This window comes from Scatophagus argus, chromosome 6 (genome assembly GCF_020382885.2).
Source record: "Scatophagus argus isolate fScaArg1 chromosome 6, fScaArg1.pri, whole genome shotgun sequence".
Classification (NCBI taxonomy): domain Eukaryota; kingdom Metazoa; phylum Chordata; class Actinopteri; family Scatophagidae; genus Scatophagus; species Scatophagus argus.
Window position 1 is genome coordinate 13,811,682 of NC_058498.1, and position 12,002 is coordinate 13,823,683.

The window sequence follows — 12,002 nt, forward strand, 5'->3', positions numbered from 1 at the left end:
AGCTATTAAGCTTGAAAATGAAAGCGAACACATTGTACCATTAATGTGCCTAAAAGTAGAAATGACAAAAGGTTGTGCATCCTTTCACTCCAGAAGATTGTTTGCTTTATTTTGCATTACAGCTCAGAGCTGAGGAGGAAATTGTAAAGCCGCTAACCACCAAACAAACCATACTGCTGCGATGCAGATTTGTCATTGTTTGCATGATCTTTGTAGGCATCAGTAAATGGCCTCGGATTGCAACAGAAATACAAATTGTGGCACATGATCTCAGTGTTGCGCTCATGGATGATGATACCAAATGACCTACTTTTCCAGTTTGCAAGCACAACATGCATGCAGCTTGGGCTTTTTTGACTTTGTTTACAGTAATAGAGAGAGCTAATCACAGATGTCATTTAAAACTGTGAAGAGGATTTTAGTTTGTCCAGCTGCAGTAAACTTAACTAGGAATGTGTGACGATAGAATGTGTTAATTTTGACTTTTTCATATTTTGTAATTCAGTACTTGATCAATGAAAATATAATTACACTATGAAACCTTTAAATATGTAATCTTCAATTTGGCTTTTAAGTTTATTTTCCATTATGATCTAAAATAATTTGCAACTGCCAGGAATTAACATTTCATAAATATATGATATATAAATGAATTGCATAGTTTAAAATAACTTAATTTGCTTGGTGATGAATTTCATCAACAAGCAAGCCCTGTCCAGTTAAGTAAGGATAATGCATTTTTTTCCCTTCAGATTTTTTGTGATCTGTGTTGTGATTATCAGTGAATCTCAGCTCAGCTACCCCCTTAGCGAGCTGTGAATATGATGGCTGGGGATCATGAATAGATTGCAGCTCATTGTGGCATCATAGGCCCAGTTGGCACCTGGCTAACACACATCTGTGTTTCCTGGATGAGGGGATATTAAAAAAAGCACAGACACAGAAGTGTAATAATGGCCTCTGCTCTAGCTGCAGCCCTCTTATTGAAACGTCTGAAGGTATTAACAGAGAAAGCCCAGGGCTTGGCAGGCCTCGCAGGCGGATAGGAAGCCAGTGTTAGTGTCTAGCTCATTAGCCCAGTCTCATCTCCCGGGGTTTGGGCCAATAAACATGGCAGCCAGAGGCCCCAGATTACGTTTAGCTTTGCACTCTAGCCCGCTTGCAGAGGATTCGATTACTGCTTAACACTGCTTTTGCTTTAAGTGTGTGATTTAACTGTGTTTGCCTTCTCGCATTTACGTTTGTGTGTATTGTGTGTGTATATTTGCATTTCTGTATTCGCAACACACATCCGCCTGTCTTATTGTACACACTGTGGCTGTGGCTGTGGTTGCGTATGGAACCTCAATTCTTTTTTTTTTAATACCGACCATGAGCTGTGTCAGCAGCATCAAATTTGAAAATGTCACATTGAAAATAACCACTGAATGCTTGGTGAAAATATTGGTCTTCACATTAAGGTTGACAAGATTAAACACTGATGTTAGGTTTAAATAGAAAAATAAAACTAATACATAATACATGCAGGAAACATGTATTTCAGACAGAACACAAAGCACAAATATCTTCCTTTTTTCTACATCTGATTGATCAACTTGTTCATATCTGTTTCAGTTGTCTTCAGAGAATATGTTTGAATGGTTGCATTGTTTGCATCTGGATTGTTAGAGCAGAGGAAATTACATTAATTAAAAATAAATCTCACCTTTCAGGGAAACTAGTAGTTATGTAGCTACGTCAGCCTCCCTGATACTGTCCGCTCAATGTGTTTCATTGTTTATTGTGCTCTGAATAATTCAAGGCCTCATGGAGAGTTGAAATTGGATCAGGATGGATAATGCTCATGTAGCACTGAACAACAGATCAGTTTATTCAGTTCACTGTGTTATTGTATTCTGCGTTAGACCAAGGAAACTGAATGCGAAAGGAAGTGGCACAAAGTGTGGTTGAAGCAGCTGCAACGTGTGGTGATGCTGAGGTGATGCTCAAGCAGGCTGATCACGTTGACTTGGATCAAGTACTGCTTTGAAATATTTCTCAGTGTCTCAGAATTTTTTTACATTACAGTGTTTCTCACAGATGTAGTAGACAGTTTGTAGTATTTGCCAGAGTTGCCAAATAGTGGATAATGTGGGGAAGCGTAGTCAAATTTTTTTGTGTGTGTTTTGTCTTAGCGTTTCTTTTGTCATTGCCTGTTTTGCACAAGGAAAAGACCTCAAAAAAAGTGTGCTTGTTGGTAAAGAAAAATAATTACTGTCCAGACACCAGGATCCAGCTCTGCCTTTAAATTCCTCCTTATACTTGCTGCTTTCACCAAGCTGTTCCGAACAGAGCTGAAGATAATGGCTGAGGTCTTGATAACGATTGGTTTAAGAGGCCACCAGGACATTACCTTCCTGCGGTGGTTGAAATACGCTGATTGAGCCTCTTCCGCTGCGTGTGCCTTCTCCTTCTCTCCGTCTATTCCTCTCCCCGAACAACACGGCATTGAGAGTTTCCAGACAGGCCTCATCTCTTCGGAGCTCCTTTGATTGGCAGTCTTTCCTGCACACCTGTTGGAATGATTGACAGCCAGCGGGACATCCTTATTACATCCCCTCGTCTCTCCAACCACCACCAACACCCACCCATCTTTCTAGCCAGTAATTGCTGACATTTATGCAGTGTTTCATGGTGTTTGCTAATGTATTAATGCTGTGGAGCCTCAGAGGTGCCTTGCCTTGTAGGCCAGCACCTTCCTCCATTTCCCAGCTGGTATTAATGGAATCCTTCTCTATCTGATAGAGGCCTATGAAACTGAAAGGTTTATTTAGGGGGGTTTCCATAGCAACACGGTGCAGCCGTAAGCTCTGGCAGAGCCCCCCCTTGAGATTGCCTGCCTTCAGGTGACATTCAGCACCAACTTAGTCTGTCTGTCTCATTTTTTATTTCTTATAACTGTTTTTGTGCCATCTGTGAGCTCACATTTCACAGAAATAGTTCAGTAGTGTCTGTATTCAAGGAGGAGGATGTTCCTCCAGAAGGAGCTCAGAGAACCATGCTGGATGAAGGAGACACCTTTATGGCTACTGCATCTTACTGGTCCAACACAAATTTTTATACAGCTTAAGATAGCTTGCAGCTCCATATTTGTATGTGTGTGTGTATACGTATATTACACACACTCCAGATACTAATTAGGAGAGACATATCTTCAGGAAGGCTCCAAGGAGCCTGAAACAAGGAGACCAACAGGTGTTAAGGGTGGGGCCTGGTTTCTTTTTTTGCCTTCCTTCTCCCTATCAAGTACTAATTTTTCTCCTGTTTGCGCTATTTCTCACCCATATTTGTTCCTTTATCCATCTCCTTTCCCTTTACTGTCTACTCCCCCTCACTTCTGTCTCTGTTCTTGCCTGGCTTGATCAAAGAAAAAGTGGTGTAAGGTGGTACTGTGGTTGCTGTCAGTGCAGCTGTCAGTAGTAATTATCTCACACTCACAGCCAGACACCTAATCCAAACACTGCCTACGCTAGAAAAGAAAAAAATGAAACACAGAAAGAATGAAGGGAGAAAAAGGAAGAGAGGAAGGGTAGAGAAGAGAAGAAAGGGTTGAAGAGGGGAGGGAAAGGAGGGAGGGCGGTAAGGGAGAGAGAAAATTCTTTCCCTGTATCGGCCCCTGAATGCTTAGAGCCTCAATGCAAGTGTTAATTAAAAGAATCCAAAAAAGAGGAGCCAGTTCCTTTGTGTGGAGATGTGGGAGAGGGTCATTTGGGGGGGTTAACCTTACCCCCCCACCCTCCGTGCCCTGCGGTGCTTCAGCCTTGTTTCCACGTTTTACCACTGAGCCGCCAAGCTGCACTTGTGTACCTCAACATCAGGAGAAGCCATTGGGTCAAAGCGAAGAAGAGGATTGAGAGGCACTCAACTCGTTTTTTTTCCCTTTTCACCTCCCCTCCTTGCATCCATGTCAGCCCAAACCCTCCAGGCTGTCTTTGACAGGGGAAGTGATCAACTTTATTTATACACTTATTAGGCCCTTAGACGAAAGCCTCTCATTGTGAGGACTGGGGGTAAAGGGTTTATGGGGATCCTCCCGGCAGCCACTGTTAAGATTCTCACGTTTGATTGCCACTCGATTGGGCAATAGGCAGAATAGACTTGGGGCCATGCCTTCACATCCTCAAGGCTCAGACCCTGTGTGTCTTTGTCTGGTTCAATACCGATAACTCTCTCTCAGTGCTAATTCAACCCTCAGGCCTGGTACCCATCATGTCTCAAATGGCCACAGCTTTTCTTTATGTCACTGTTGTTTTTATCTTTCACTTAACCAGAAGTACTACTAACTTCATATACATTTACTGTTGGGAAGGCCATGATTTTGTTTCATTACTTTGTAGAATTCTCAAGAAAAATATGAATAATAGAATGAACAGAACCAGAGTACTAAATTAGTTAGAGTTAAGTTACGTGAGCAAAGACGAGGCAATTCAGTTAAGTGTTCTTCGTAGGTGTTCCAGAGATTCTCAGCTGTCCTTGCTGTGACATTTGTACACTTGTTATTGTCAAGACTACACTCGCTACTAATTGCTAATACACAGGAAATACAATCTGTGTATTCTGTTATCTGCATTTACGTCTCTGTTACTGTGTCTGTGGTGACTGGCTGTTTGAGGCGTCACAGGTTTTGCTTCACTGAGAAACAAGAGTCGTATTTTTCTTTCTATTTGTCACAAGTTGGCTTGTCTTTTTAGCCAGGAGGTCATTCTTTGTTTGTGTGGTTTCAGTATTGCTTGGCAGTCTAGCCACTGCTTTTTTGAGCAGTTTTCTTTGCTTAAGACAACATGGTGGAGGAATACTCATCGTGAGATTATTCATTCTCAAACTGTCATGGGAGGTGCTGTGTTTCTCAGATCTTCTCTTTAGTTACTGAGCTGGTGGGAATTTAAGAAACAGTGGTCAACATTATCATCAGTATATCACACTGCATTAAATTGTAAAATGGTTGTTCCTCTCCTGGGGACCATTGAGATAGAATTCATTGTCTTAGGAAGCTATATCTAAGCTATATCTAAAAATAATTAATATAATTTAAAGATGAAATTATATGGAGAAACAACCACCTCTAAGAGACAAAGAACATGATTGCCCAAAATCGTCTAATGCACCCAAAGGAGGATAGATGCTATGGTATAAATGTTAAAGGGACAGTTCACCCCAAAATGAAAACTGCATATTTTCAGTCCAGCTGTTGTGCTACTTATACCTAAACATTATGAGTTGCAGAGTTTTGGAGACATCAGCTGTAGAGATGTCTGCTTTCTTTCATTGTAATGGAACTAGATTGTACTTTGCTTGTGGTGCTTTAAAAAGCACATTTGACAAACACAACACAACAGCAATGTCTCTTTTCAAAATTATGATTCGGTTACTCAGAATAATCCACAGACCTTGTTGTGAGCTAATAGGAGCTATTAGATGTGTGAAAAGAAAATAACTATAACTATAATAGCTCATGACACGGTCTGCGGATTATCATTAGTAACCGGGTCATGATTTTGGGTGTTTCAAGTTGACATCTCCAAACTCAGCAGCAACCCACACCAAAGCAATCTAGATGTATAAGTAGCTCTACAGTTAAGAAAAGTCTTTTTTTTTTATTTTTGGGCTAACTGTTCCTATAAGGTCAATTTCTCTTATGGTAGACATGTTTATGTCATTTTGTGGGATATATATGGTCAATCACTCAACGCTGATTGCTCCTAGTCATGTGTGTAGCCCAACCACAACTATCCAAATGTTTTTTGTGTAAATATTTACACTTTCTTGCTGCAGCTAACTTTATCAGGGCCAGGTATGCAGCAGTACTCACTAGTGAGTCCATGTTGCTGACAAGGTCTAGTGGTTGCACTGTTCTCTCCTGCTATAGACGCTGAGACCAGCATGAGGAACTTGTCTATTTTAAAAGAGACGGTGAGAGAGAAAACTCCCTGCGGTCTGTGTGGACCTTTTCAGACTCAATTGGCGTTGCATGTAATCGTCTCCTGATTCAAACATGTCCAGCTGCTCTTTGTGTGTCTTAGCACCTGACAATAGAGCAGATCACAGGACTCCGGCAGGGGACAAGCAGCTTCTCTGCCTCTTGTCACAGCCAGCCTGTTTGCCTTGCCCTCAGCCCTGTTGTTTAGAAGTTCACTCTCCCCCCAAAAAAGGTTTTGCATCTTTGCTCTCAACAGTTAGCACATCAGTCAATATTTTGTTACGTTATTGTGAAAAGTGTCTGTACGTTCAGGGTACAAGTCATGGTTTGATTGTTCGATTGCCCTCTACTACTTAAAAGTGAGCTGTCTGTAGTTTCATACTGCTTCCTGCAACCGTCTTGCCTGTATTGTTGACGTCCCTTGGGGTCTAAGCCAGCAGACACCGGCTGTAATGAGTCCCTGCTGAACGCTGACATTTTCAGTCCTGGCTTTGGATTTGGCAGCTCATTAGTCAGTTCTTCTCTTACTGCAAACCACCGTAACGTTAACGGCTACTGCAGGTGTACAGAAAGCTCATCAAGGTTCTCCCCTGATCAGTGAGATGAGCGGGGCTCAAAACTCCATGTCATGATGCGGTCTATGTTTCTACACCCTCGAAACCTAGTTCTGATTAGGCTAACCAAAGTGCTATGATGTGAGAGTCAGTTGTGAAGTTTTGTTCTGATTAGAGTTTGGTCTTTGGTCACTCACTTCCTGCTGCTGAACGTATAAAAACTGAATGTAACTTTGAGTGGACTAAGATTGTGACAGTAATCACAGATCTCACATAACTTGTTCACATTCCCTATCAGACGAGACTTAATCACTCACACTCATTATGTTTTCTGTTTTTTTTAGATGACGCTAGCTGTCTCTGGGATCAGCTATCCTTGCCATCACCTCAGTGTTTGTCGAAGGTCTTCACCAGCCAATTCCCGGGAACCCACAGAAGAGGTATATACGCCCACAGTCTTCCCTCTAAGGATCTGTGCTGTGGATTAATTTCTCCCTGGGCACTGTGTATTCACGCTAACTCATAAAACATGGTAACAAAATGCCTCTGTTAATTGCATCTGTTGAAGTAAGTCTGGCAATTAATGAATCATTTATGTTTACAGTGTGCAGATGTCCATATGGTCAGTGACAGTGAGGGGGATGATTTTGAGGATGCGTCAGAGTTTGGTGTGGATGATTCAGAGATGTTTGGACTGGGCTCCTCTGCCTGTCGGAAATCACCTATGAGTATGTGCAGTGGAGTGGCTTAACAGTGTTGAATTAGGTTTCTTAATTGTTGCTCTAGTATTAAAATACTAATGACAACCAACCACAGTTTGTCCATGAGATGACTTTTGTCCCCTTACAGTGCCAGAGAATAGTGAGAACGAAGCTGATGCCTTACTGCACTTTACTGCCGAATTTTCCTCAAGGTAAGCAATTAGGTGCTTCTTATATCGATTCAAAGGACTTTAAAATCAAAAAATGCCAGCCTGTAAAATTGTATGTATGTGCCGTTTGTGTGCTCTGTGTGTCCTGTAGGTATGGAGAGACCCACCCTATGTTCTACATTGGGTCTTTGGAGGCAGCGTCTCAAGAAGCCTTTTATGGCAAAGCCAGAGATGTAAGTAAGCTGACTGAATGCTTGGGGCCTCACAAGAAGGTTCTTTAAATTAACTGAGACACTGTAACGTGTAACAAAATCCTATTTTTCTTTTAATTTTTTACTTTTAATTTTGGCTATGTGTGAGATACGAGGCACTGATATCACCAATGTTGGCTTATCCTTTAGCACTGATGTCATTCCTGCTTGGTCTGCTTCATTTTTTTGAGCAGTTTTCTTTGGAAAACACAGACCGAGCAGGATATTATTCATTCTCTATCTGTCAAGGGAAATACTTTGGATCTCATATCTTCTCCTTCATTACTGAACTGGTGGGAATTTAAGACACAGTGTTCAGTATTATAATCGGCATATGCCTCGCCTTCTCTTTTTCAGGCTGTAGTAAATTGTTCAGTGAATCTTTCGAGGACCTGTGAGATAGAGTTCATTGTGTTAGTTCAGCAAAAGCTCCATGTAAACATACACACAAAATGTAAAGATGGAATACAACAGAGAGTGGGGTCTGTGATTTTGATTTTTGTAAGCGCTCTTCGCTCAGTCTTCATGATTCTTTCCATTATAGATGATGAGAGCACATTCCTACTGACACCTTAGCAGCAGGGCACTGGCAATAGCACTGCGTTTCTACAGGTGCCAGTGAGAAAAAAATTTCATGCTCCAAGAAGTCTGAAAGTTTGAAAAATGTTTGCATGTGCTTGTAGGCTTATGAGAGGCGAAAACACTGTATGGTGAGTTATGTGTTCTTTCAGCTGGGCTTGTGTAACAGAATAATGATGACAAGCACTTTCCAGAATGCAGAAAGTGTAAAGCTTGGCAGTATTTATAACCACTGAAAGAACCAGTCAGAAAAATCATAACAGCACAACAGAGAGAAATTGAACTGATAAAGAGGAACACAATAAATTTAACCAAGAGTCAAAGCTGAAATTGTTTTTCAGACAGTGTTTACTGTTATTTGTCTGCTCACTGTGTCATGCTGTGTGAAGAGGGCTTTATAGCCACACTGATATCATTTCATCCAAACCCTCATCAAATTTTCACCCTGACAGCTGAGGCTTTATTTTTAGCTGTCCACTTTCCCCCCTTGTTTTTTGGCTTTTGTCCTTTTAAGGATGCTTGTATCAACTGACAGCTTGTGTGGATTACTGCCTTATTAGACTGTGAGGACACAGCAAGATGTTAGGGGGGTTCAGATCACCAGGCACACAGAGAGGGAGGGAGGGAGGAATAGATGATGGTAGGGGCACAAAACCGAGAGCATGGTCTGGAAGGAGAGAAGGGTGCAAAAAGGGAAAGTCACAGGAAGAGACTGAGTGAGAGTGAAGAGAGGAGTAAACGCACGAGAGGTTGCAGGATAAGTTTAAAGAGAGTGTGAAACAAACAGACAGGGGGGGAAAAAAGCTAAAGAGAAGCTTGGCATCCCGCCTGCTTCCCAGCTGATCTTCTCTCCTAAGCCAGCACAATATGGCCGATGTCTCCCTGGTGTTCACACACTCTGTACTGTACCACTGTGCTCTACAGATCGCAGAGGCAAAATAGTATTCATTTTCACTGTATTACGTTTTATTCTGGGTGAGCTTGATTTAGTCTGCCAACTGTGTCGTGGTTAGAGTGGCTTTAGGGATGCTCGGTATGTGCAAAGAATTGTGCATGAAAACAGAAGCTATTTGATCTGTTCCGTATTTGTCCTGTTTTGTCACAAGCGTCCTAGACGACAGGCCAAAACATGCTGCTTTTGACGGTTTCATTACACAGTAGCATATGTGCACGGCTACACCATCCCTTTCTCCCATCTATCCAGCCATGCTATGCTTCGCATCCATTCGAAAAAGGAATCTAGTTTTTTTGTGCAGAAAAAGCCCACTTCATTAAGAGGATATTGGAATAGGGCAGATTTGACTGAAGGGGTACTACTCCGTGGGTTTATAAACAGAGGAATCAGTCTCACTCTCTCAAAGCCTGGGAGAGGCTAATCACTAAGCAAAACACTACATTTGATGAAGTGTTTCTGAAGGTGTGTGTTGGGGGACTGTTGAGATGGACTCAATCCATCCTTAATGAAAATGCTTTGGGCTGCAGAGCTGAGCTGAGCTGAACCCTCTTGGGGATCAGCGGTTAGTCAGAGCATACAGAGAGATAGGCCACCCATCACTAACCACGATCCTCACTAAATCCCCATCAACGCAGTGGTTAATCACTCTAACCCCGCTCTCCTCTGCTCACCACTTCTTTCTCCTGTCTGCCACACACAAAGACACATCAAAATTCATAGCCTTGCTGGAGACGGGAGTTCAGGGATTTATCACTGCCAAGTATCCGCTTTAAAGCCCAGCAATAGCCCTGCCGAGTCAAGAGGAAAGAGCACTGGTGAATCAGAGTGGCGTTCTGGCATATAGATGAATGTATGTCTGTTAGATCGAGGGCTGTAAGTCAGAAGCAGCACTCAGTCATGGCTCACTGCCTGCACCTGAAGTGATTACTCCCATGCGTTTTAATATATTAATTAAGAGTTAACCCACATTTTTTTCCACCTTAAGACAGGTAGATGATCAAGAGCTTCCAAAAGCTAAATGATCTGACTAGGCTCTGACCGTGTAATTTATAGAAATGGCAGTTAATTTGATTCGTTCAATGACACATTGGAAAGAGTTTAGAATTTGATGCAGTTTCTGTTACACAGAGGTAATGTGCTTTCCACAGAGTGTGTAGAGCTTCCTGTGTGGTTGGTCATCGATCTGAATGCGTTTCCCACTGTGTGTTCATGGTCATTAGATCAGTCATTTGAGCTCTTCATTTTGAAGTGTTTGCTTTTCCAGACTGAGCCTGCCATCTGTAAAGCAATCACTATCCAGACCTCTCTGCGCTTCTTCCCTCTGCACCTTTCTGTGCATGTCCGTTTCCCATTCACTGGTCTTCTGTGGCAATCTTAAATGTGCTGTACCTGGGATTTTTGGATGTGACACAAATGTCACCCACAGAAAACCATTAGCTGTCTTTCAGGAAAAAGATAACAGCTGAGCCCTGGACTTTTTCAACCCCTTTTGCGTTTCCCCAAACAGAAGAGATTAAGAAAAAAATAAATAACTGTGTGCAGCAGTGTGAAAGTGACAGGAAAGAAGCCTTTCTTCCACTACATCATATGTCAGTTTAGCAGCAAATGTACAGTTTTGGAGAACACCTCATCATGACTAGTTGGACGATTCTTCTGAGAGATATATGAGCGATATTGCATTTGTAGCACATCACTTCTCTTCAAGCCAAAATACTGCCAAATAATGGAAGTGCCACTCTTCTTCTGCAATAATTCCTCGACCTCCTTCAGTGTTTCTGGTTCTGCAGCAGCCCTTTTGGCATCACGAGACTCTTTACACGTGTTTTCTGTTGCTGGGCGTATACACAGTTTTCTGATTGGTGAAGGTAGCTGTCTGTTACACAAGGACACCAACATGAATTTAAAACCAGTAGATGTGATCAACCACTACATTAGTCAGGAGTTGCCTCAAAAGAAATCACAGCCTTTGCGTTTGCTAATCGCATTAGTTCAAATTGTGATTTTGGTTAAAAAAAAACAATAAATTGTTCCTTCCGCCCTATTGGACAATACTAAAAGCTTGTATTAATTCTTAAAAAAATATTGCTTCTTATAATTGTTGTAGAAATAATTTCTAATAATGATTAACTATATAATAACTATTCTAACAGCTTAACTGCAACTAGGTTTACTTTCTTGTTAAAAATAAGTGATACTGATAAAGCTTACATTTAAAGACTGCATTTTCCAAAACACTACTACTACTCCTCAAATCTTACATTTAATAATAATGTAATATTTCACTATTCACACTGAAGAGTACAGTTAAAAGTGTAGCGTCTGTGTTCTGTCGTATTTTTCAGGCTCATTATGAATTATCCCTTAGAACAAGAATACTGTGACAATGTATGTACTTAATCTGATAATGTAGCTGCGTTCATTCATAGCAGAAGTATTATGTGAACTCTGCTGTTTTGGCAGTTAAGTTGAAAAAATGCTTCATATCTCCCCTGGATAAAGGAAATTAAATGGAAACTACTCTTATTATTTATAATGATAATGTGTTCTTCCAATATTGCATTACATAATGTTGCTATCAGTGTTTAAGTAAAAGGCACCAAAATTTTTATTTTTTTTTCCCTAACAACATTTCATCATGACTGCGGTTGAGACATGAAAGTGTTGCAATGCCTAAACAAACACTGTGTGCTTTGTGGTTGGTTCTGTACAGTTGGCTTTACTCTGGTGTTCAGAAAGCCAGGACTACAGCTACAATTTACTGCTGTGAATAAAAAAATATATATTTTGTTCTTCTGATCTCAGATACAGATATTTCTAGATGCCTCATCTAGGGGGT

General features: G+C 41.3%; 1 protein-coding gene across 3 annotated transcripts in view; it reads left to right on the forward strand.

The window, feature by feature from the left end:
- The window catches only part of faf1 (Fas (TNFRSF6) associated factor 1), a 66,786-nt gene that overhangs the window by 30,675 nt on the left and 24,109 nt on the right, over positions 1 to 12,002 (forward strand). For all 3 annotated transcript variants that reach the window (XM_046391246.1, XM_046391248.1, XM_046391247.1), the window contains 4 exons: positions 6,855 to 6,950; positions 7,115 to 7,238; positions 7,360 to 7,423; positions 7,533 to 7,614. In XM_046391246.1, the coding sequence (XP_046247202.1) occupies positions 6,855 to 6,950; positions 7,115 to 7,238; positions 7,360 to 7,423; positions 7,533 to 7,614 (366 nt within the window). The remainder of the gene's footprint in view (positions 1 to 6,854; positions 6,951 to 7,114; positions 7,239 to 7,359; positions 7,424 to 7,532; positions 7,615 to 12,002) is intronic.